The sequence below is a fragment of the Ursus americanus genome, chromosome 20 (assembly GCF_024610735.1).
Source record: "Ursus americanus isolate L20-20 chromosome 20, mUrsAme1.1.p, whole genome shotgun sequence".
NCBI lineage: Eukaryota > Metazoa > Chordata > Mammalia > Carnivora > Ursidae > Ursus > Ursus americanus.
In genome coordinates, this window is record NC_142146.1 from 44,742,274 (window position 1) to 44,769,361 (window position 27,088).

At 37.4% G+C, this 27,088-nt stretch overlaps 1 protein-coding gene across 5 annotated transcripts in view; it reads left to right on the plus strand.

Annotated features, from left to right (window-relative positions):
• The window catches only part of RNF13 (ring finger protein 13), a 165,790-nt gene that overhangs the window by 114,902 nt on the left and 23,800 nt on the right, over positions 1 to 27,088 (plus strand). For all 5 annotated transcript variants that reach the window (XM_045812813.2, XM_087870278.1, XM_045812806.2 and 2 more), the window contains one exon: positions 2,376 to 2,469. In XM_045812813.2, coding sequence (XP_045668769.1) covers positions 2,376 to 2,469 — 94 coding nt within the window. The remainder of the gene's footprint in view (positions 1 to 2,375; positions 2,470 to 27,088) is intronic.

Sequence of the window (27,088 nt, forward strand, 5' to 3'; positions counted from 1 at the left end):
GAGTTCTCCTCTAGGATTTGGATGGATTCCTGTCTCACATTTAGAGCTTTCCACCTTTTCGAGTTTATTTTTGTGTATGGTGTAAGAAAGTAGTCCAGTTTCATTCTTCTGCATGTGGCTGTCCAATTTTCCCAACATCATTTGTTCATGAATTTCTACTCTTAGCATCAATTTTCTTTCTTCTATTTTGTTTGGATAGATTGCTTTTTTTTTTCCTAGCCTGTTCAGCTGAATGCTTATTAATTTTTTTCTTTCTGATATACTCATTTAGGTTATAAATTTCTGTTCAACAATTACTTTAGCTGCAACTCATAGCTTTTGATAAATATTTTTATTTTAATTTGGTTTACATTAAAAATTTTTTTTGTTATATAAGATGTTTCTTTACCACTCTTGATGTTTCCATCAAGAAGGGAGAACTCAATTACTATAACTCCTACCCCTCCTTACCATTTACTTATTTGGTCTTAGGAGAGATGAAGTATCTTATCTGTGTGGTATATTTGGGAAGAATCAACTAGGGCATGTTTCACTCAGCTCTACCTTTCTCTTGGAATTAATCAATCTCCACCTCATCCGGGACTAGTTCTGCAGTTCTGGGGGTGGGTGAATGGATGGCCTGTCCCATTCCAGCGTTGTTTTGCTTGTACCTGGGTGGGTAAGACAATATAATTCTGTGGTTCAGTAAAAAGTTGTATTTCTTTCTCCACTGCATTAGGTACTCCACCTGCCTCAATCTGCCATTTCATGATCTTATTTCTCCAGTTATTTAGAATCCAGGTAGCAAAAAGTCATGCTAATTTTAAGGCCCCGTCACAAACTCAAATATCCATTATGATTTCTTCTATGACACATGAACTATTTTAATAAAGTTTTATATTTCCAAAATACATATATTTTTTCCATATCTTTTTTTTTCTATTGATTTCTAATTCAGTTTTATTGTGGTTAGAAGACACTGTATGTTATAGATTCTTTGATTATTTCCAAAGACCTGCTTTGTGGCTAAATTTTGTGAACATCCCCCACATATATATGTGAAAAGAATTATGGAGTGCAAAGTTCTATATATGTACATTAGTTTGTGCTTGTGAAATTGTTTTTTATAGTCTTTTTTAAAAAATCTTTTTAAAACCGCTTTATCAGTTTTTTGTGTTTTTTTTTTTTTAAAGATTTTATTTATTTGACAGAGATAGAGACAGCCAGCGAGAGAGGGAACACAAGCAGGGGGAATGGGAGAGGAAGAGGCAGGCTCACAGCGGAGGAGCCTGATGTGGGGCTCGATCCGGTAACGCCAGGATCACGCCCTGAGCCGAAGGCAGGCGCTTAACCGCTGTGCCACCCAGGCGCCCCATAAAACCGCTTTATCAGTTTTATCGGATAGAATCCACATAACATATAATCGACCCATTAAAATATATATAATTCAGTGGTCTTTAGTATGTTCACAGAATTGTGCGGTCATCACAGTTCTCTATAGTTTTTTGTACTCTGGTGTCTTCTAAAACAGTGCTAGGCAGTAAAACACTACCGTGAAGCCACATTTATTGTAATTTTAAATTTTTTGTTAGCCAAAAGGTAGGACTACCTCCTTAGGATGATTTTTGTCTTCAATTCTGTTTCACTCGATAGATCAATTTTCCTTTTGCTTATATTGCCATGGTATATCTTTATTCCTTTATTTTTCACCTTTATATTTTTCTTAATGTGTCATTAGGTTTTAATTTTTTGTCTTGTAAATAGCGTACAGTTGGAATTTTTTCTTTATCCAAACTCTTCAAAAAAAAAAAAAGCTGGTGAATTTAATCTACTTTTTATGGATGTAACTTTTGGCATTTGGCATCTGGCTCTGGCCCTGCAGACTTCCTTTTCATTCTTGCAAGCATAGTCACTTATATTTGAAAATATTTTGTATATTTTATCCAGCATTTCTGAGTATTCATAGTACAGGTGTTCTGTAGTACTTCTATTCAGTTTGCTACTACAGCTAAAAGTGCAGTGACTAATACATGTATGTTTGAAAATTTTATTAGTTTGTAACTTACAGGAATTTCAACTCTGCCGCCTTCTTGATCCAGTGGAGTCTTTGTAACATGTGGTCTGTCATTTATATTTGCAAACAAACAGTTTGATGTTATTTATAATGTTTCTATTAGAGTAGATAAAGATAACTTAGATCAATGATTAAAAATTCAAAGGATAATTTGAGGGAAACTATTCACTTATGTAATTAGTGCTCAATTAATGATATTTCAATTAAGGTTTAAATAAATTGAATTGGTTTGCAGCAGCTATCCAGAAACATGTCTGTTATTTTAATGGCCATTTTCTGTTTGCATATTTAATATCTGATTTCTTTTTTTCTTTATTTTTAGATCACCAAATTCGTCCAGGACAGACATAGAGCTAGAAGAAACAGACTTCGTAAAGATCAGCTTAAAAAACTCCCTGTACATAAATTCAAAAAAGGTAAGTGAATATTTTAGTTTTCTAAATAATCACCATTAGTTTATTTAAGAACACATGGTGACCTTACTCTAATACTGCCTTCTGAATCCTTGCCATATACTATGCCTAATATTCCGTTAATAGTGAGTAAATGTGGGAGATGGTCTTTTGCCGTGGTGTATGCTGGTGAAGGCAAGAAGGGGGTAAATGGTCTGCAGAGAATTTACAGACAATAATGAAACTGACCAAAATGCTTTTTATTATCACCACGCGCCAGCAGTTCTGAACCTAAATGGATAAAATACTTCTGTGCGTTAATATGATCTACTCCCACTAACCCTCCTCTCACTCTCTCTCCCACCATACACCACTGTATTAACATTGCATTAACTAAATACATAGTTAATAGTGTTGCATTAACTAAACACACATGTGGCTATTATGTGTCGATGTATTTAAATGTATCATCTCATTTAATTTTCATATTTCTACGAAATGGGTACTTTAATGGGCATTATGGATGAAGAAATAGAGGATCAGAGAGGCAAAAAACTTTTTAATGTCACACAGCCAGTCCTGACAGAGCTGGGGAGGGGTCTAATAATCTACCCAGTATAATTTTTCCTACCTTTGCTTTAGTACATGCTTGTTAAATCCTTTTGACTAGTAGTCCCAGACTTTTCAATTCCATACACCAGTAAAAGTGTTCTGTTCTTTAATTCAGAAAAAATGCATAGAGAGGAGAAATGGTGAAGGCATTAAAATTTAGTTCTGCCAAAACTTTATTTTTCAAGTAATAAAGTGTTTTAAAAACCTTCCATTTACAATAACCATTATTTTATTAAAAATATAACATTTACAAAAAACAAAAACAAAACAGGAAAAGCCACATGTTAAAAGGAATAAACAGAGACATTTATAAACATGTACTGCACTGTCCTCATTCAGTGTGGAGTAAGTAAAGTTATTCAGAAGCCAGAAGTGGTTTGAAGATTGGCTTTAGGAATCACTTTTTTAAACTCCCATTTTGTGTTTATTTTTATGCTTCCTAAACCCAGGGGGAAAAAAGTTTAAAAAGTTGGTATTGTCCTAGGCATGCGTAGTTGGTTTTTCATCTGAGTAAGATGAGTAGCCACTATAGGATTTTGAGCAGGAGAAAGATGATATGTAAATTATATGTTAAAACAGTCCGGGAAACAATCTGAGGCTTTTAGAGGGGAGGGGGGTGGAGAGATGGGCTAGGCTGGTGATGGGTTTTAAGGAGGGCACGTATTGCATGGAGCACTGGGTGTTATACGCAAACAATGAATCATGGAACACTACATCAAAAACTAATGATGTACTGTATGGTCACTAACATATCATAATTAAAAAAAAATTTTAAAGGGTCTTTCTGCTGCTGTGTTAAGAATAGGATGTAGAGGATCAAGGGTATAAGCAGAGAGACCAGGTAAGAGGCCATTGCAATAATCCAAGTGAGATATGAATGTGGCTTGGACTGAGTGGTGGCAGTGGAGGAGGTGAAGAAATCTTAAATTCTGGATATATTTGGAAGATGGAATACACTGTATTTATTAATGGACTAGATGGGGGGAGGAAAAACAAGGATGACTCTAAAGTTTTTGGTCTTAGCAACAGGGTAGCACTGGCTTAAATAGAGATAAGGATGCTTAATAAGTCATAGAACAGGTTTTGAGGGGAAATTGGAGAAATTAGTTTTGGACATGTGGAATTTCAGATGTCTAGTAGACGTTATAAATGAGTCTGGAGTTTAAGAGAAGTATCTGAACTGGAGGTGTTGTATAAAGATGTATTTAAATCATGAATATGAATGACAGTACCAAGAAAATGAGTGTAGGTGGACAGAATACCAAAGACATACTGGGACATTCCAACATTAAGTGAGGAAGAAGAGAAATCAGCCAGCAGTGGAGACAGAGCAAGAATGACCAGTTATATAAGGGGAAAATCAGAAGAGAGTGCTTTACCAAAAACCAAAGTGATGCAAATCTGTCAAAGAGCAAGGAGTGATATAACCTGTGTCACATGCTCCTGATAAATAAGGAAGATGAGAGCCAACAGTTGACCATTAGAAGTTATTGATTATCTTGATGCGCAGTTTTGACAGGTCAAAAATCCGAGATTGTGGTGGGTTTAGGAGAGAATGGAAGGGAAAGGATCAGAGACAGTAACTGCAGACAACTTTTTCAAGAAAGTTAGCTAAAAACAGAAAAAATGTAGTAGCAGCTGGTGGAGAAGTTTGGTTAAGAAATAACAGCATGTTTACTGAAGGAAGTTGATGATACAGGTGACAGATGGGAGAGCTGTAATACTGTTTTTGAGAAGGCAAGAAGGAATGGGATCTGGTGCACAAAAGGTGGACTGGCCTTACGATGGTAGCATGGAGAGTTGAGCTCTGAGGGAAGGTAAAATATGTTGGTGCAGAATTCTGGGACATGGGTATTGTGGTAAGTCTGTGGAAGTTTTCTTTACTTCCATTTTTCTCAGAGAAGTAGGCAACAATAATTAACTGAAGATGAGGATGGGAGGGGAGAATGCTGGAGGTTTCAGAACAGAAAGCTATACAATATTTCTAGGAGAGTAAGTGGGCAAATGGACCAGGGAAATATAATATGATTACCTGGCAGCTTGAACCTCCCTTTAGGGTTTATGAACCAGTCAACATAATTATGTTTTTCTCTAGCTGTATGCATCTGTATGGACTGGTGTTTTATCCTTACCGTCCCGTTTTTTTAAGTCTGAAGTATAGCGTGTATACAAAAAGTATCTAAGATGCATATTTCTGGAACCATCCAGTTCAAGAAATAGAACATTACTGGCACCCCAGAAACTGCTGTGTTCCCATCTGGATCATAATACTTTCCTCACTGGAAGCAATCATCTAGGCTTATGATAATCATTTCATTGTCTTTGTATTAGGTTTTACCACCTATGTATTCATTCTAAAACAGTATGATTGAATTTTTCCTGTTTTTGAATTGTATTTTTTAAAGTTTTTATTTTAATCACCCAGTGTTCATCATGACAAGTGTCCTTCTTAATTCCCATCACCTATTTCACCCATCTTCCCACTCACCTCCCCTCTGGATAACCCTCTGTTTGTTCTCTTGGTTTGCCTTTCTCTCCCCCCCCCACGCCCCTTTGCTCGTTTGTTTCTTAAATTCCACATATGAGTGAAATCATATGGTATTTGTCTTTATCTCACTTCTTTTGCTTAGCATTATACTCTCCAACTCCATCTGTGTTGTTGCAAATGACAAGATTTCATTCTTTTTTATGGCTGAATAGTATTTCATTGTATATATACACCGTATTTTCTTTTTTCTTTTTTAAAATATTTTATTTATTTATTTGACAGAGATAGAGACAGCCAGTGAGAGAGGGAACACAAGCAGGGGGAGTGGGAGAGGAAGAAACAGGCTCATAGCAGAGGAGCCTGATGTGGGGCTTGATCCCATAACGCCGGGATCACGCCCTGAGCCGAAGGCAGACGCTTAACCGCTGTGCCACCCAGGCGCCCCTACACCATATTTTCTTATCCGTTCATCAGTTGATGGGCACTTGAGCAGCTTCCATATCTTGGCTATTGTTAACAATGCTTCTGTAAACATTGGGGTGCATGTATCCCTTTGAATTAGTGTTTTTGTAATCTTTGGGTTAATACTCAGTAGTGTGAATGCTGGATTGTAGGATGGTTCTATTTTTAACTTTTTGAGGAACCTCCATACTGTTTTCCAGAGTGGCTGCACCAGTTTGCATTCCCACCAGTAGTGCAAGAGGATTCCTCTTTCTCTTCATCCTCCCCAAAACCTCTTATTTCTTGTGTTGTTGATTTTAACCATTTTGACAGGTGTGAGGTGATGTCTCATTGTAGTTTTGACTTGCATTTCTCTGATGATAAGTGATGCTGAGCATTTTTCATGTATCTGTTGGTCATCTGTGTATCTTTTTTGGAGAAATGTCTGTTCATGTCTTCTGCCCATTTTTAATTGGATTATTTGTTTTTTGGACATTGAGGGTGTTTTGGATTTGTTGTTTTTCTTTTTCTTTTTCTTTTTTTTTGTTTTTAGTGGGCATTGAGTTTTGTAAGTTCTTTATATGCTTTGGATATTAACCCTTTATTGGATATGCCATTTGCAAATGTCTTCTCCCAGTCAGTAGGTTGCCTTTTAGTTTTGTTGATTGTTTCCCTTGCTGTGCAGAAGCTTTTTTATTTTGATGTAGCCCAATGGTTTATTTTTGCTTTTGTTTCCCTTGCCTCAGGAGACATATCTAGAAAAACATTTCTATAGCCAATGTCAGAGAAATTACTGCCTGTGTTCTCTTCTAGGATTTTTATGGTTTCAGGTCTTACGTTTAGATCCTTAATCCATTTTGAGTTTATTTTTGTGCATGATGTAAGAAAGTGATCCAATTTTATTCTTTTGCATGTGGCTGTCCAGTTTTCCCAACACCATTTGTTGAAGAGACTGTCTTTTTCTCATTGCATATTTTTGTCTCCTTTGTCAAAGATTAATTGACCATATAATCATGGTTTTATTTCTAGGGTTATTCCCATTCCATTCTATTGATGTATGTGTCTGTTCTTACACCAGTACCATACTGTTTTGATTACTACAGCTTTATACTGTATCTTGAAATTCAAGATTATTATACCTCCAGGTGTGTGCTTCTTTTTCAAGATTCCTTTGGCTATTTGGGGTCTTTTGTGGTTCCATACAAATTTTAGGTTTGTTCTAGTTCTGTGAAAAGTACTGTTGGTATTTTGATAGGGATTGCATTAAATACATAGATTTCTTTGGGTAGTATAGACATTGTAACAATATTCTTCCAATCCATGAGCATGGAATATCTTGCCATTTCTTTGTATCATCTTCAATTTCTTTTATCAATGTTTTATAGTTTTTGGAGTACAGGTCTTTCTCCTCCTGGGTTAAGATTATTCCTAGGTATTTTATTTTGGGTATAATTGTAAATGGGATTATTTTCTTAATTTCTCTTTCTACAGCTTCATTATTAGTATATAGAAATGCAATGGATTTCTTGGTATCTTGCAACCTTACTGAATTTATTTATTCTAGTAGATTTTTGGTGGAATCTTTAGGGTTCTCTGTATAATAGTATGTCATCTGCAGACAGTGAAAGTTTTACTTCTTCCTTACCTATTTGGATGCCTTTAATTTTTTTTGTTATCCGATTGGTGTGGCTAGGACTTCCAGTACAATGTTGAATAAAAGTGGTGAGAGTGGACATCCTTGTTCTGTTCCTGACCTTAGTGGAAGAGCTCTCAGTTTTCCCCTGTTGTGTATGGTATTAATTGTGGGTTTTCATATATGGCCTTTATTATGTTGGTGTATGTTCCCTCTAAACCTACTTTGTTGAGGGTTTTTATCATGAATGGATGTTTGTCATGCTTTTTCTGCACCTATTGAAATCATCATATGGTTTTTATCCTTTTATTGATATGACGTATCAGGTTGACTGATTTGTGAATATTGAGCCACCCTTGCATCCCAGGAATAAATCCCACTTGATCATGATGAATGATTTTTTTTAATGTATAATTAGATTTGGTTTGCTAATATTTTTGTTGAGGATTTTAACATCTGTGTTCATCAGAGATACTGACCTGTAGTTCTCTTTTTTTGTGGTGTCCTTATCTGGTTTCAGTATCAGGATAATTCTGTCTTCATAGAATAAATTTGGAAGCTTTCCTTCCTCTTCTGTATTTTGGAATAGTTTGAGAAGAATAGGTATTAACTGTTCTTTAAAATGTTTCATAGGGGGCCTTGGTGGTACAGTCGATTAAGTGGCCAACTCTTGGTTTCGACTCAGGTTGTGATCTCAGGGTCGTGAGATTGAGCCCTGTGTCCAGCTTTGCGCTCAGTGCAGAATCTCTTTGACACTCTTTCTCCCTCTGCCCCTCCCCCTTCAAATAAATAAATCTTAAAAATAAAATGAAATAAAATGTTTCATAGAATTCACCTGTGAAGCCATCTGGTCCTGGACTTTTGCTTGTTGGGAGTTTTTTGATTACTAATTCAATTCCATTCCTGGTAATTGCTTTGTTCACATTTTCTCTTTCTTCCTGATTTTGGAAGGCTATATGTTTCTAGGAATTTATCCATTTCTTCTAGATTGTCCAGTTTGTTGGCATACACTTTTTCATAAATTTCTCTTATAATCCTTTGTATTTCTGTGGTGTCAGTTGTTATTTCTTCTCTATCATTTCTGACTTTGTTTAAATCCTCTCTTTCTCTCTCTCTTTCTCTCTCTCTCTCTCTCTCTGATGAGTCTGGCTAAAGGTTTATCAATTTGTTGATCTTTTTAAAGAACCAGCTCCTGGTTTCATTGATCTGTTCTGTTGGTTTTTTACTTTCTATTTCATTTATTTCTGCTCTAATCTTTTCTTCCTTCTGCTGGTTTTGAGTTTTGTTTGTTCTTTTTCTAGCTCTTTTAGGTGTAAAGGTAGATTGTTTTGAGATTTTTCTTGCTTCTTGAGGTAGGCCTATATTGCTGTACACTTACCTCTCATAATAGCTTTTGCTGCATCCCAAAGATTTTGGGCCACTGTGTTTTCATTTTCACTCATCTCCATGTATTTTTATTTCCTCTTTGATTCTTGGTTGACCCATTCATTGTTTGGTAGCATGTTATTTGAACTCCATGTATTTGTGCTCTTTCCAGATTTTTTTCTTCTGGTTGCTTTCTAGTTTTACATTGTTGTGGTCAGAAAAGATGCAAGGTATGACTTCAATCTTTTTTAATTCATTGAGACTTGGTTATTGGCTAATATGTGATGTGTTCTGGAGAATGTTCCATGTGTACTTGAAAAGACTGTGTACTCTGATGTTTTAGGGTGGGATATGCTGAATATATCTGTTAGGCCCATCTGGTCCAATGTGTCATTCAAAGCCACTGTTCCCCCCCCTTTTTTTTAATCTGTTTGGATGATCTATCCGCTCTTATAAATGGGGTGTTAAAGTCACCTATTATTGTATTACTATCAGTTAGTTCCTTTATGTTTGTTATTAGCTGCTTTATGTATTTGGGTGCTCCCATGTTGGATGCATAACTGTTTACAATTGTTGTATCTTCTTGTTGGATTGTTCCCTTTATAATTATATAGTGTCCTTCTTTGTCCCTTGTTACAGTCTTTGTTTAAAAGTCTGTTTTGTCTAAATATTGTTACCCTGGCTTTTTTTCACTTCCATTTGCATGGTATATGCTTTTCCATCCTTTTACTTTCAACCTATATGTGTCTTTAGGTCTGAAGTGAGTCTCTTGTGAGCAGCATATAGATGAGTTTTGCTTTTTATCCATTCTGTCACCCTGTGTCTTTTGGATTGGAGTATTTAGTCCTTTATATTCGCAGTAATTATTGGTAGGTATGTACTTATTGCCACTTGGTTACTTGTTTTATGGTTGTTTTTGTAGTTCTTCATTCCTTTTTGTCTTTTCTCTCATAGTTTGCTGGTTTAGTGATATACTTGGATTCCATTATTTTTTTGCATATCTATTACTGATTTTTGATTTTTGGTTATTGTTAGGTTTATATAACATCTTTTGCATATAGCAGTCTGTATTAAGTTGATGACTGCCTAAGTTTCAACCCATTCTTTACTCCTCTTCCTCTTCTGTACTCCTATACATTTTTTAGGTATTTGGTGTCAAACTTTACATCCTTTTATTTTGTGACTCTCTTGACTGATTTTTATAGGTATACTTAATTTTACTGCTTTTGTGCTTCCTACTTTTCTCACTCCTCCTTACGGTTTTCCTTTCCACTCAAAAAGTTCCCTTTAACATTTCTTGTAGCACTGGTTTAATGGTGATGAATTCCTTTAACTTCTGTTTATCTGGGTAATTCTTTATCTCTCTTTCTATTCTGAATGATAGCTTTGCTGGGTAGAGTATTCTTGGTGGGAGGTTTTTTGTTTTTTGTTTTTTTTTTCTTTCAGCTCTTTGAATATATCATCCCCCTCTCTTCTGGCCTGCAAAGTTTCTGCAGAAAAATCTGTTGATAGCCTTATTAGATTTCCCTTGTTTGTAACTCTTTTCTCTTGCTGCTTTTAAAATTCTCTTTTACCGTTTTAATTACTATGTGTCTTGGTGTGGACCTCCTTAGGTTGATTTTGTTCAGGACTCTCTTTGCTTCTTGGATTTCTGTTTCCTTCCCCAGATTGGGGAAATTTTCAGCTAGTCAGCCTGTCTTTCTTTCTTTCTTTCTTTCTTTCTTTCTTTCTTTCTTTCTTTCTTTCTTTCTTTCTCATTCATTCATTCATTCATTCATTCATTCATTCAAGATTTTTATTTATTTGACAGAGAGTGCACAAGCAGGGGGAATGGCAGGTAGAGGGAGAGGGAGAAGTGGGGGAGCCCATTGGGGGGGCTCTATCCCAGAACCCTGGGATCATGACCTAAGCTGAAGGCAGATGCTTAAACGAATGAGCCACCGAGGCATCCTCAGTATTTCTTCAGATCTTACTCCTTTTCTCTCTCTTCTCCTTCCGGGATCCCTGTAATGCAAATTGATGGTGTCACTGAATTCCTTAAGTCTATTTTCAGTTTTTAATATTTTTTTCTCTCTCCTCTTCACCTTGATTGCTTTCTATTACTATGTCTTCCAGGTCACTGATCTGTTTTTCTGCTTCCTGTAATCTCTTCTTCCCTCTAGTGTATTTTTAATTTCAGTTATTGAGTTCTTCATCTCTGATTGGTTCTTTTTTATGTTCTCTCTTTGTTGAGAGCCTCACTGAGGTCCTCTACTCTTTTCTCAAGTCTCATGAGTATTTTTATGACCATTACTTTAAATTCTCTATCAGGCATATTACCTATCTCTGTTTTGTTTTCTTTGATTTTTTTTCCTTTTCTTTCATTGGGGACATATTCCCCTGTCTCCTCATTTTGTCTATCTCTGTGTCTGTTTCTCTGTGTTAGGAAAGCCTGCTATGTCTCCTGCTCTTGGAAGTAGTGGCCTTATGAAGAAAAGGTCCTGTAGTGCCCTGCAGTGCCATGTCTCCTGTTCACCAGAAGCTGGTGCTTCAGGGGTGTCTCCAGTGTGTGTTGCGTGTGCCCTACTGAAGATGTAGCTGAGCTGCTTCTGCCTTCAGTCCTGTCATCTGCAATGGCTGTCTGCCCATTTGGGGCAGGGTTTTGTCCCTGTGTTGTTAGTGGGCCAGTCTGAGGCCACCTTTGGCTTGAGTTGAATTAGACCAGGCATTCTCCAGAGATGCAGTAGCATATAACTGCAGGGCACTTTCCCTGTCTTGTCCCCTGAGCAGCTTTTGTTGGTGGGTGGGGCCTGCAGTCAGACCAGATATCTGCCCTCAGCCCACTGTGCTGGGGTGCAGTCAGAATAGTGTGTGTGATTATCTTTCCCTCTCCCTGGGGCAGGAGTCACTTTGGAGTGGTACTGGTTCCTGTTGGGCCTGCTTGCACCCTGCCAGGCATGTGGCACTACTTTGGATGGGCTCTGGCCAAGGGCATATTGCAGGATGCAGGTCTGTAGGAGAATGCAAGGTAGGGCATGCTGTTAGCAAGTTAGGTAGGAAATGTTGGTGCTACACTGGTTCCCGCAGGTGTCCATGTGTCTAGGCTCAGGGTTGAGGGAAGGAAATGGGGGCCTTCCAGGTCCTTTGTTCCTGGAGAAGTTTCCCTTCCAGTGTGCACTCTGAAATTATTAACCAAATCCCCCTCCTGTATACCCCAAGCTTTTTTTCAAACTAATGCGTCTGTGCTATATCTCCGTTGGGGCTATTTCTTGTGCTGTCTCTTTAAGGGTGGGGACTCCCATTTCTTGTTACCCTCCCAGAGTGGAGCCTGCTGATTTTTAAAGTTCCTGGTGTTAAGCCCAGCTGATTTTAAGAACTCACAAAATTATGCCCCTCTGGTTTTCATGCAGGTTCCGTGTGCCTGGAGTGCTTGGTGTGAGGGTCTGGTCCTCTCCCCTTTCTGTACCTACGGTGTCCCTCCCTCCCCTGGACAGTCCCATTTAGCTCCTGACATCGTCTCCACCCTTCCTGCCCTTTTCAATGTGGCCTTGTCTCTACATTTAGTTGCGGAATGTCTGTTCTGCCAGTCTTTAGGTCATTTTCTGGGTTATTTACACTGATGTAGGTGTTATGTAGTTGTAACCATGGGATGAGGTGAGCTTAGGGTCCTCCTACTCTGCCATCTTCTCCCTGGGATCCCCAGAACGTCATCGCTTTTCATGGCCGAGTAATATTCCATCATGTGTTTCTACCACATTCTGTTTATCTAGTCCTCAGTTAGTGGACTTGTGGGTTGCTTCCACTTTTGGCTCTTGTGAATAATGCTGCAATGAAAATTGTTGTAAAAGTATACATTTGAGTTCCTGAATTCAGTTCTTTTGAGTACATATGTAACGTAGTATTGCTGGGTCATTTGGAAATTCTATGTGTAACTTCTGAGTAACTGCCCATACTGTCTTCTACAGCCACTACACTATTTTACATTCCAAGCAGCAGAAGGGTTCTTATTTCTCCATATTTTTGAGTTAATTTTTATATATAATGTGAGATAGGACTCCAAGTTTTTATGTCTATTATTCATGTAAATGCAATAGTCTCAACACCATTTGTTGAAGAGATTCTTTCCTCATTGAATGGTCTTTCACCCTTGTCATAAATATTGGCCACAGATGTATGGGTGTATTTCTAAACTCTCCAGTCTCTTCCATTGCTCTCTACGTCTGTCCTTATGCCAGTACTACACTGTTTTGATTACTTTAGATTTGCATTATATTTTGAACTGGGAAATATGAGTCCTACAACCTTTTTTTTTTTTTTTTAAGAATGTTTTAGATATTCAGGATCCCTTGCAATGACATTTGAATTTGAGGATTACATTTTTCATATCTTCAAAAAAAGTTGATGGAATTTTGATGGGGATTATACTGAATTTGTAGATTGCTTAGAGTATTATTACCATCTTAATATTAAAGCCTTCCCATTCATGAACATGGAATGTCTTTCTAGTTATTTAGGTCATCTTTAATTTCTTTCATCAATGTTTTATATTTCTCAGTGTATATACAAATCTTTTACTTCATTTGTTAAAGATTTTCCTAGGTATTTTATTCTTTTAGATCTATTGCAAAGGGAATTGATTTCTTAATTTCTTTTTTGGATTGTTCATTGCTAGTGTATAGAAACTGAACTATTTTTATATAATGATTTATTAACTCTAGTAGATTTCTTATGGATTCTTTGGAATTTTGTATACATAGGATCATGTTTTCTGTATAGACATAGTTTTACTTTTTCCTTTCCAATGTAGGTTCCTTTGCTTTTCTGATCTAACTGCTCTAGTAGTAATGCTCTGTGGTAATGTTGAATAGCAGTGGTGAAAATGTGCATCCTTTTCTTTTTTTTTTTTTTTAAAGATTTTATTTATTTATTCGACAGAGATAGAGACAGCCAGCGAGAGAGGGAACACAAGGAGGGGGAGTGGGAGAGGAAGAAGCAGGCTTCTAGCGGAGGAGCCTGATATGGGGCTTGATCCCATAACTCCGGGATCACGCCCTGAGCTGAAGGCAGATGCTTAACCGCCGTGCCACCCAGGCGCCCCATGTGCATCCTTTTCTGTTCCTCATCTACGAAAGAAAACTTTTGATCAGTCACCATTGAATATGATGTTAGCTGTGTGATTTTCAGAAAGGCTCTTTATCATCTTGATAAGGTTCTCTTTTATCTAGATTCATTTTTTGGCATGTCCAGTTCTTCTGGCACCATTTGTTGAAAAGACTGTCCTTTCTCCCTTGCACTGTTGTCAAAGAGTAGTTGACTATATTTGTCTATTTCTGAGCTGTCTAGTCTGTCCTGTTTATATATTCTTTGACCAATTCCATACTATCTTGATTATTGTAGCCTTCTAGTAAGTCTTGAAGTAGGGTAGTGTTAGTCTTTCAGCTTTCTTCTTCTTCATTATTGTGTTGGCTGTCCTGGCTTTTTGCCTTTCCATATAAACTTTTGAATAAGTTTGTCAATATCCAAGAAAGAAAACAATGCTGGGATTGGGGATTGCATTGAATCTATGATCCAGTTGGGAATCCCACTTTGGTCATGGTCTATACTAACATTTTGTTGAGAATATATCACCTGTGTTCATGAGATAGTTTTCCTTTCTTATAATGTCTTTGGTTTTGTATTAGGGCAATGCTAATTTCATAGAGTGAATTAGGAAGTATTCCCTTCGTTTCTGTTTTCGGAAAGAACTTGTAAAGAATTGAAACCTCCTGGGGCGCCTGGGTGGCACAGCAGTTAAGCATCTGCCTTCGGCTCAGGGCCTGATCCTGGCATTATGGGATCGAGCCCCACATCAGGCTCCTCCGCTGGAAGCCTGCTTCTTCCTCTCCCACTCCCCCTGCTTGTGTTCCCTCTCTCTCTGGCTGTCTCTATCTCTGTCGAATAAATAAATAAAATCTTTAAAAAAAAAAAAAAGAATTGATATCTCCTCTTTAAATGTCTGGTAGAATTCACCCATGCAACCATCTGGGTCTGGTGCTTTCTCCTTTTGGTATGTTATTAGTTATCGATTCAGTTTTTTAAACAGATGTAAGTCTACTGAGACTGTTCTCCTTGTGTGAGTTTTGTTAGATTCTGTCTTTCAAGGAATTGGTCCATTTTATTGCCATCAAATTTGTGGGTGTAGAGTTGTTCATATTATTTCTTTATTAGCCTTTTAATATACATGGAATTAGTAGTGATGACCCCTTTTTCATTTCTGATACTAGTAATTTGTGCTTTTTCTCTTTCTAAGCTTGGCTAGAGGCTAACTGCTCTTTTCAAAGAACCAGCTTTTTGTTTTCTTGATTTTCTCTATTGATTTCCTACTTGCAATGTCATTGATTTCTGCAATAAAATAAAATAGGATTTTTATTCCTTTTCTTTTTTTTTTAAAGCATGCTTTTTTTTTTTTTAAGATTTTATTTATTTATTTGACAGAGATAGAGACAGCCAGCGAGAGAGGGAACACAAGCAGGGGGAGTGGGAGAGGAAGAAGCAGGCTCATAGCGGAAGAGCCCGATGTGGGGCTCGATCCCGGAACACCGGGATCACGCCCTGAGCTGAAGGCAGACGCTTAACCGCTGTGCCACCCAGGCGCCCCTTTATTCCTTTTCTTGTACTTTCTTTGGATTTAATTTGCTCATTTTCTAGTTTCCTAAGGTGAAAGCTTTAGATTACTGATTTTAGGTCTTTCTTCTTTTCTTACAAACACACACACACACACACACAGACACCCACATATCCAGGGATATAACTTTCCTTCTAAGCATTGCCCTCACTGCATACCACAAATTTTGATAAGTTGTATTTATCACTTTCATTTAGTTAGAAATATTTAAAATTTCTCTTGAGGTTTCTCCTTTGATGCATGTGTTATTTGGAAGTGTGTTGTTTAATCTCCAGGTATTTGGGGATTTTCCAGCCTATTTTGGTACTGATTTCTAGTTTAATTAAATTGTGTTTGAGAGCAGACATTGCATGATTTCTTTTAAATTTCTTTAGGTGTGTTTTATGGCTCAGAGTATGGTCTGTCTTGGTGAATGTCCCATGGAGCTTGCAAAGAATATATATTCTGCTTCTAGTTGGATGACATATTCTATATGTCAATTATATCCAGTTGATTGATGATGCTTTAGAGTTCAACTATATCCTTACTGATTTTCTGCTTATTGGATCTGTCCACTTCTAATAGAGGGCTGTTGAAGTCTCCAATTATAATAATGAATTTATCTGTTTTCCTTGCAGTAATATCCATTTTTGCCATAGGTATTTTGTGCTCTGTTTTTATGCACATACACATAAAGAATTGTTATGTCTTCTTGGAGTATTGAGCCCCTATCATTATTATGTAATGCCCCTTTTAATCTTTGGTAACTTTCCTTGCTCTGAAGTCTGCTCTGAAATTAATATAGCTACTCTGCTATCTTTTTATTGGTGTTATTAGCATATGTCTTAGTCTGTTCAAGCTACTATGACAAAAATACTGTAGAGTGAGTGGCTTAAACAACAAACATTTATTTCACACCGTATGGAGCCTGGGAAGTCCAAGATTTAGGTGCCTGCAGATTTGATGTCTGGTTCATAGACAGCTGTCTTCTCACTGTGTCCTCATATGGCAGAAGGAGCAAAGGAGCTCTCTGAAGTCTCTTTCGTAAAGTCACTAATACCGTTTGTGAAGACTCTACCCTTATGACTTAATCACATTCCAAAGTGCCAAATACCATTACAATGGGGATGAGGCTTCAACATAAGAATGGTGGATGGACACAGATATCCAGCTAAAGTGGCATGGTATTCCTTTCTCCATCCTTTACTTTTAATCTATGTCTTTCTATTTAAAATGGGTTTCCTGTAGACCACACATAGTTGGCTCTCCCTTGTTTTGAACCACTCTGACAATCTTTTAGTTGATATTTAGACCATTGACATTTAAAGTGATTATTGATGCAGTTGTGTTAGCATCTACCATTTTGTTACTGTATTTTTTATTGTTGCCTTCATTCTTTGTTTCTGTTTTTGTCTTCCATTCTTTTTCTGCCTTTTGTGGTTTCAGTTGAGCATTTTCTCTCCTACGTTAGTATATTAATTATACTTCTTTATTTTTTCTAGTGGTTTCCCCAGAGTTTGCACTATACACTTACAATTAACTTTTAAGTAACAATATACTGCTTCACAGGTAGTGGAGTACATTAAAACAAAATATTCCTAATTTTTTTGCCTCTCGATCCCTTGTATCATTGCTGTCATTCACTTCGTATATATCTAAGCATATATAAACATTTACATAAGCATATATAATTGAATACATATAATATAATTGGTATATTTAGTCCATTTACATTTAAAGTAATTACCAATGGGGAAGGACTTACTATTGCCATTTCGTTTGTTTCCTGTCTGTCTTATAGCTTTTTTATGTCTCTTTCTCTCTCTTGCTATCTTCATTTGTATTTTGTTGGCTTTGTGTATGTGCAGTGACACGTTTTGATTTCTTTCTCATTTCCCTTTGTGTATATTTTATCAATATTTCCTTTGTGATTATCATTGCAATTACACAAAACATCTTAGTTATATAATCTGTTCTAAACTGATAACTTCGGTCATGTATAAAAACCACTCCAAATCTCTGCCTTCTCCCATTTTGTTATTGATTACGCAGATTGTTTTTATATTGCATATATCCATTAACATTGATTTATAATTACTTTTTACACTTTAAAAAAATTCTACACCAGATTTTTATGTGATTTACTCACTGAAATTGCAATGCCATAGGAGTCTATATTTGTCTGTATGTTTACTTTTACAAGGGAATTATATATATAAATTTTTTTTAGATTTATTTATTTATTTACTTGACACAGAGAGAGACACAGCAAGAGAGGGAACACAAGCGGGGGGAGCAGGAGAGGGAGAAGCTGGCTTCCTGCTGAGCAGGGAGCCCGATGCGGGGCTCGATCCCAGGACCCTGGGATCACGCCCTGAGCCGAAGGCAGATGCTTAATGACTGAGCCACCCAGGCGCCCCAGGAATTTTATATTTTCATATGGTTTTGTGTTGCTTTTTATTGTCCTTTTGCTTCATCTTGTAGGACTCTTTCCAGCATTTCTTATAGGGCAGGTCTAGTGGTGATGAGTTTTCTGTTTTGTTTTGTTTTGTTTTGTTTTGTTTTGTTTTGTTTTAATCTGGCAAAGTCTTAATTTCTCCAGCGTTTTTGGAAGAAAATTTTTTGCCGGCTATAATATTGTTGGCAGTTATTTTCATTCAGTACTTCAAACATATTATCTTACTCCCTGCTTGCCTACAACGTTTCTTCTAAGAAATCTGATAATCTAAAAGGTATTCCTTTGTATGTGACAAGTCACATTTTTCTTGCTACTTTCAAAATTCTTTATCTGTGACTTTTGATAGTTTGATTATGATGTGTTTGAGGTAGGTCTCTCCGAACTTATCCTTGTTGGAATTGAGATTCTTGAATTTGTAAGGCCATCATTTCTGTTCCCAAATTTGGCAAATATTTGGCCAGTTCTTCAGATAGGTTCCCTCCCCTTTCCCTTCCTTCTCCTAGGACACCAGTAATGCATACGTTGTTCTGCTTGATGATGTCCCAAACATTCCTTAGGCTCTCTTCATTTTTATTCATTCCTTTTTTATTTTCGCTCCTCTGCCTTGGTAATTTCCAAAGGCCTATCTTCAGGTTCACGGATTCTGCTTGGTCAAGTCTTTGTTGAAACCATCTATGAGATTTTCAGTTCATTTATTGTATTCTTCAGTTCCAGAATTTCTGTTTGGTTCTTCTTCATATGAGTTTCTCTTCGTTGATATTTTTTTCATGAATCATTTTCCTGATTTTGTTTAGTTGTCTTTGTTCTTTTTAATTCATTGAAGGTCCTTCTGACAATACTTTTTAGTTCTTTGGCAACTTACATATTTCTTTCTTTAGGTTTGGTTCCTGGAGATTTAATTTGTTCTTTTTTTTTTTTTTTTAAGGTTTTATTTATTTATTTGACAGAAAGAGAGACAGCCAGTGAGAGAGGGAACACAAGCAGGGGGAGTGGGAGAGGAAGAAGCAGGCTCCCAGCAGAGGAGCCTGATGCAGGGCTCGATCCCAGAACACCGGGATCACGCCCTGAGCTGAAGGCAGACGCTTAACGACTGAGCCACCCAGGCGCCCCTTAATTTGTTCTTTTAAAGGTGTTATTTTCCCTGCTTCTTTGTGTATCTTGTTATTATTTGTTTTCGGGATTTGGGCATTTGAAGAATCAACCAACTCTCCTAGATTTTACAGTCTGATTTCTAACACAGAGGACTTTCTCCCCAACTAGAGATAAGGAGACTCCTCAAGCCCTTTCTGGGTATGCATCCTCTCTGGGCTTGCGTGTGTAACGCCTAAGAGTTTTGTCAGTTTGTACTCAAGGTGCTCCCCCTGTTGAATGTGTACGATATTGCAGCCTCTCGTGGTAGAGTAAATTGTGATGCTGGAGCTCTACCTAGTGTGTGCCTGTAGTACTGCAGACTCTAGTGCATGGTTAATTCTCTTTTTTTTCCCAGAGATCCCTGACCTGGCTCCCCATTGCTGTCAGTACTTGGCACATCAAGACAAACTGTTCCCTTGGGCAGCCCCTCTAAAATTCTGACATTGGACATACATTCTACACCTTTCCCTCCCCAGGTAGAAGATAGGAGTTAGGGGTTTCCTCCCAAATATATGTTAGGAAAGAGGGGCTCTGCCTTGAGGAAGTGGATAGTGTCATGAATTTTCTTACTGGGCTTTGATGCTGTTGGCTTCACCCATGCCTGGGGTACAGAAACCTTTGAACTGTTTTTTTAGATTCTCACGGAGACATTTGGTCTTTTATTGTTAAGTCTGTGTCTCCATGGCTGCAGGCAGATCTAGGGCTTCCTGTTCTGTCATCTTGCTGGCATCACTACTTTCCTTTGCTTTTGAAGGATAATTTTGTAGGGTACAGAGTTCTAGGTTGGTGGGTTTTTTCCTTCAAGGCTTTAAACATTCACTCCACTCTTTTTGTTCTCATGGTTTCTGAGAAGAGTCAGATGTATTTCTTATCTTTTTTTCTGTACATGTGTTTTTTCCCCTCTGGTTTCTTTCAAAATCTTTTTTTGTATCTTTGATTTTCTGCAGTTTGCATATGATATGTCTAGGGGTTTTGGGGGTTCTTTCTTTCTTTCTTCCTTCCTTTCCTTTCCTTTCCTTTCCTTTCCTTTCCTTTCTTTTTTTTTTTTTACTTTGTCCTGCTTGGTGTTCTCTGATATTCCTGGACTTTTGGTTTGTTGTCTTAGATTAACATGGTGGAAATTCTCAGTCATTGGTTCAAATACTGCTTCTGTTCTTTTCTTACTTTTCCCATAGTGCTTCTCTTATACCTTTTTAAGTTGTCTTACAGTTCTTGGGTATTTTGTTCTGGTTTTTTTTCTCTTCAGTTTTTCCTTTGCTTTTCAGTTTTGGAGGTTTCTATGGACGCATCAAGCTCAGAGATTGTATGTTCAGCTTTGTCCAGTGTACTAATGAGCCTATCAAAGTCACTCTTCTGTTAGTGTTTTTTGATCACCAGCATTTCTTTTTAATTCTTCTTAGAATTCCCATATTTCTGCTTACATTATCCATCTGTTCTTTCATGTGATCTATTTATTTATTAGAATCCTTAGCATGTTAATCACAGTTGTCTTAAATTCATGGTCTGATAGTTCCAACATCCCTTTCATATCTGAGTTTGGTTATGCTTGTTTTGTCTCTTCAAACATGTTTTTGGCCTTTTATTGTCCTTGTAATCTTTTGTTGAAAGCCAAACATGACGTTCAGAGGGAAAGGAACTCCAGGAAATAGGTCATTGGTGATGTGGTCATAAGGTGTGTGTGGGGGTGGTGGGAAGTGTTCTGTAGTCCTGTGATTATGTCTGTCTTTTAGTGAGCCTTGGCCTGTGAACTTCACAAATGCTTTTCAGCTTTTTCCCAGCCTTTGGTGGGACCTGATGACTATAGAGGTTGGAGTTGGGTATTTGCCTTTTGCCGTGTCAGATTGTGATAAAAAATCCCAGTAGGTTACAGTCTGGTTAGATAGCTTTTCTTGAGGGTAGGCTTGTTAAGAACAGTATGCTCTGGCATGTTTCAGAATGGCTACATTTCCCTCCCTTGTCAGAAGTCCAAGGGGATTATTCCCATATTGGCTCTGAGAACCTGGTAGAGCTCCACAAGATAAAAAAAAAAAAAATTTAATTTTTTATTATGTTAGTCACCGTACAGTACATCATTAGTTTTTGATGTAGTGTTCCATGATTCATTGTTTGCGTATAACACCCAGTGCTCCATGCAATATGTGCCCTCTTTAATAACCATCACTGGCCTATCCCAGTCCCCCACTCTCCTCCCCTCTGAAGCCCTCAGTTTGTTTCCCAGAGTCCATAGTCTCTCGTGGTTCATTCCCCCTTCTGTTTACCCCCCCTTCATTCTTTCCTTCCTTCTCCTACTGATCTCCCTCCTATTCCTTATGTTCCGTAAATGAGTGAAACCATATGATAATTGTCTTTCTCTGCTTGACTTATTTCACTTAGCATAATTCCTCCAGTTCCGTCCATGTTGCTGCGAATGTTGAGTAATCGTTCTTCCCGATGGCTGAGTAATATTCCATTGTATATATGGACCACATCTCTTTATCCATTCGTCTGTTGAAGGGCATCTCGGCTCCTTCCACAGTTTAGCTATTGTGGACAATGCTGCTATGAACATTGGGGTGCATATGGCCCTTCTCTTCACTATGTCTGTATCTTTGGGGTAAATACCCAGTAGTGTAATTGCTGGGTCATAGGGTAACTCTATTTTTAACTTTTTGAGGGACCTCCACACTGATTTCCACAGTGGCTGTACCAGCTCGCATTCCCACCAACAGTGTAAGAGGGTTCCCCTTTCTCCACATCCTCTCCAACATTTGTTGTTTCCTGCCTTGTCAATTTTTGCCATTCTAACTAGCAAATGTGGTTTTGATTTGAATTTCCCTGATGGCTAATGATTTTGAACATTTTTCATGTGTCTGTTAGCCATTTGTATGTTTTCATTGGAAAGGTGTCTCTTCATATCTTCTGCCCGTTTTTTGATTTGATTACTTGTTTCTTGTTTATTGTTTGAGAAGTTCTGTATAGATCTTGGATACCAGCCTTTTATCTGTAGTTTCATTTGCAAATATCTTCTCCCATTCTGTGGGTTGCCTCTTTGTTTTGATGACTGTTTCCTTTGCTGGAAAGGGATTTGTATCTTGATGAAGTCCCAAAAGTTCATTTTTTCTTTTGTTTCTCTTGCCTTTGGAGATGTGTCATGAAAGAAGTTGCTGTGGCCGATGTCAAAGAGGTTACAGCCTACGTTCTCTGCTATGATTTTGATGGATTCCTGTCTCACATCGAGGTCTTTCATCCATTTGGAGTTTATCTTTGTGTATGGTGTGAGAGAGTGGTCGTTTCATTCTTTTGCATATAGCTGTCCAATTTTCCCAGCACTCATTTATTGAAGAGACTGTCTTTTTTCCACTGGTTGTTTTTTCCTGCTTTGTCAAAGTTATTAGTTGACCATAGAGCCAAGGGCCCATTTCTGGAGTCTGTATTCTGTTCCATTGGTCTATGTGTCTGTTTTTGTGCCAGTACCATCCTGTCTTGGTGATCACAGCTTTGTGGTATAGCTTGAAATCCAGCAACGTGATGCCCCCAGCTTTGTTTTTCCTTTTCAACAGTTCCTTGGCGATTCGGGGTCTTCTCTGATTCCACACAAATTTTAGGCTTGTTTGTTCCAGCTCTTTGAAAAATGTCATTGGTATTTTGATTGGGATGGTGTTGAAAGTATAGATTGCTCTGGGTAGTGTAGACATTTTAACTATGCTTATTCTTCCGATCCATGAGCATGGAATATTTTTCCATCTTTTTGTGTCTTCTTCAATGTCTTTCAAGAGTGATTTATAGTTTCTAGAATATAGACCCTTTACGTCTCTGGTTAATTCCGAGATAACGAATGATTTTTGGTGCTATTGTAAATGGAATGGATTCCCGAATTTCTCTTTCTTCAGTCTCATTGTTCATGTATAGAAATGCAACTGATTTCTGAGCATTGATTTTATAACCCGCCACATTACTGAATTGTTCTATGAGTTCTAGTAATTTCGGGGTAGAGTCTTTTGGGTTTTCCATATAGAGTATCATGTCATCTGTGAAGAGAGTTTGACTTCTTCTTTGCCAATTTGAATACCTTTTATTCCTTTTTGTTGTCTGATTGCTATTGCAAGGACTTCTAGTACTATGTTGAACAATAATGGTGAGAGTGGGCATCCTTGTCGTGTTCCTGATCTTAAGGGAAAGGCTTCCAGCTTTTCCCCATTGAGAATAATATTCGCTGTAGGCTTTTCATAGATGGTTTTTATGAAATTGAGGAATGTACCCTCTATCCCTACACTCTGAAGGGTTTTAATTAGGAAAGGATGCTGTATTTTGTCAAATGCTTTTTCTGTGTCAATTGAAAGGATCATATGGTTCTTGCTTCTTCCCTTATTAATGTGATCTGTCACACTGATCGATTTGCGATTGTTGAACCACCCTTGCATCCCAAGGATGAATCCCACTTGGTCGTGATAGATAATCCTTTTAATGTACTGTTGGATCCTTTTAGCTAGGATCTTGTTGAGGATTGTGGCATCCGTAGTCATCAAGGGTATCGGTCTGTAATTATTCTTTTTGATGGGGTCTTTGCCTGGTTTCCACAAGGTAGAATTAACAAAATGTTCAAGTTCCCCTGGATTTTTAAACTCTCAGACTTGTACACACTGAGCCTCTGGCAATTCATTAATTACTGTTCAGGTTTTCCTACCCCAGTGCTAGTTCCCCTGGAAGTGTCTGCTCAGGGGGGTTTCTGCTCTGGTTAAGTTGTGATCTCTGTATCTACCTGTCTAAGAGGCAGCAGTTTGCCCAGTGAGTTCACTTCTCTGAGATCCGAGGACTGTTGATTTTTCAGTTTGCTCGCTTTTTACTTGTGAGAACAGAGTGATGACTTCTAAGCTCCTTCCATGCTGTACCAGAAAACCTCCCCTAGAGTTTTTTTCTCTCAAACTTGCCCACACTGAGCCTCCAGCAATTTATCAATTACATTTTATGTTCTCCTGTCCTGATGTGGGTTCCCACAGGGTTTCTTTGGGGTTTTTTTTTGTTTGTTTGTTTTTGTTTTTTCCCCTCCTGGGCTTCTCCTCTAATAAGTTGTGATTCTCTGTATCTGCCAATCCGACTGTCCAGTTTTAGGGGCAGTTTTCTCTGTGACCTCAATCCTATAGATCTAAGAAGAGTTGTTGATTTTCAGTCTATTCGGTTTTTTCCTTGTGGTAAGCACAGGAGTGACAACTTCCAAGCTCCTTACATGCTGGAAGTCTCTTCTCCTGCCTCTTTTATTTCTTCTGCTACTTCTACTTCACACCTTGGTTATATGTGTCTGTTTCTCTGGATCACTGATTTACCCAGAAGTGAAACTGCTAAGTCATAGGATATGTATGTCATCAAATGTAACGCATAGTGCCAAACTCCAAGGTGTTTATACCAATTTACCATCCTATGAGTTATATGAGAATTGCTATTATTTTACACATTTCCAGATCAGTCCAGTATTCTTAGAAAGTTTTAGGGTCTGATCACATCCACCAATTTTACGTGAGGTCTGTGTTTTGTATTTTAGTACCAACAGAATTATTTGTTAATATTACTGATTTATACAGATTGGTTTTTAAAAATGCTTTTCAAAAATACTCCCCTTAACTTATATAGTTAATTCCATATTTAAATATCTATTCATGCTTTCCAGTATATATACTAGGCACTTACTGTGCTCCAGGCACACTGTTCTACTTAAACATTAGAGATACAATAGTGAACATAAATCAAGAAGGAACGGTCATATTTCAAGTTTCTTATGAAATTTAGATCTCACACTGGGTCTCTTTAAATACTGAATAGAGATAGTTTAGAAAACATCTTGACCTAATGCATCTTTTTGTGACTTCCTAATACATAAAATTAGGCCTCTCATTTTAAAATTATTTATTAGCCTACATCTTGAAGATATTTTCTTTGCGTAGGTTGTAATATTTTCAGTTTCTACAAAACGTTCATACCTAGCAAGGCACTTACTTAGTAGGAACCCAGATATTTGCCCGAAATCATCGTTAAATCACAAGCCATTTAAAATCAGTTACACTAGCCCTAAAAATACTAAACTTACAGTAGCTGTCAGAGTGCCAGCCTTTGCTCATGTGCCCTCTGTTGTAACCATTGACACTAAATAGTTGTGAATTTGCACAAATGACTGGACAGTGTAAAAACTTTGTTCTTACCATACCTGTGATTCTGCTATAAACCAAATTAGGAGAAATTTAGAACCAGTGAGTAAACGGATTAATTTCCTCTAAACAGACTAAACACATTTTGATAGTTGTTATTTTCTGTGAAAAAGTCTTCCCTTTTTTTGCCATAATTATGAAAGGATAATATCAGAATGGTTTCCGTATGAACATAGAATTGGAAACCATTTTAATTTTTTTTTTAAGTTTTTTTTTTCCTTTGCCAAAAACCTTAAACTTGATCCCCAGATGGTTGGGGCTACATACACAGTCTGAGAGTATGAAAGGCTATCAGGTTCTCCACTATGAAAGGATAATGGTAATGCTGAAAACTGATTTTTTTTTTATGCCTTTCAAGTTATAGACTGAAGTAATAAGCCAGTTTATCAAAAAGAAATCCCACCCACTTTTTCTTACTTGTGGGAAATTATCTTATCCCACATCCTAAATCCAGGCTGCAATATAAAATTGTACGGGTGTATACTGCACAGCTTTGGGAGGCTATCATTCATTTTTTTGTCATCAGATTTTTATTATTTGTGATAATAATTATTTTTTGGCAGATAGCAATAATGTGCCTTGAGGTAGTATTGCTTTTTTCCTAATTTGCATAAAGGTGCCACTGAGCCAGAAGAATTTCTGGTCTGAACATAGAATGATTGATGTAGCACTATAACCATCTTAAGAAACAGTCATCTATGCAATCACCCAAATTCAGAAGGCAGACAAATTTACAGGACAAATGATCCGGTTTATTTAACAAATAAGGTACACAAAGGGAGCAGAGTATTTTTAGATTGAAAGAGACAAGTTACCAGCTAAATGCAATGTTTGGACCCTGCTGAGATACCAGTTTGAATAAATTATCTGTAAAAAGACTGTTTTGAGACAACTGAGGAAACTGAATATGTCTTGGGTATTGGATGATATTAAGAAAATATTCATTTTGTTAGATATAATGGTATTGTGATTATATTCTTTTAATGTCCTTATTTTTTAGAGATATATAAAGGTGTGCGTTGGTAAAATGTTACCTCTCAATACTTGTTTTGAAATACTTAAGGAAAAAAGTAGAAGGTGGATCTAACAAGAATAGTAGATTGAAACACAGTGATGGTATATGAGGTGGTCTAATGGTCACTATCATTTTGTGTATGTTTGAAAACATCTCTAAAAGAGCAAAGAAAGAAAGGAATGATGTATTCTTACTGGATTTTATGTCTAAAGGGAAACCCAGTAGTGGGGCGCCTGGATGACTTAGGCATCTGACTCTTGACCGCAGCTCAGGTCTTGATCTCAGGGTTGTGAGTCTGAGCCCCATGTTGGGTGTGGCGCCTATTTTTAAGAAAAAGACGGGGGCGGAAATCCAGTAGAAATCAGTGAAGAGTGTTAAATATATTAGATCTTTTCCCCGTAGGAATTTTTCCATTTTAGGAATTATAGAGAGCCCCAAAATTCCAGTGGAATCAAAAGTCTTTTCCTTTCCTATAGCTGGTTCCCAGGTTTTCTTCTAGCACTGATTGACTTATGTAATTTGTATCATACCTATAGTTTAGGGGGTGGGAGTATGTAACTAGTTCTTACGAAGCCCATACCAATGTGGAAGTTAGCAGTTAGTTTTTAGGAGGTCAGCAAAATGGTGTGGTGGAAAGAATACAAGATTTTGAACTTAAAGACCTGGTTTTATTCATGATTAGATGTGTGACCGTGAACAAAC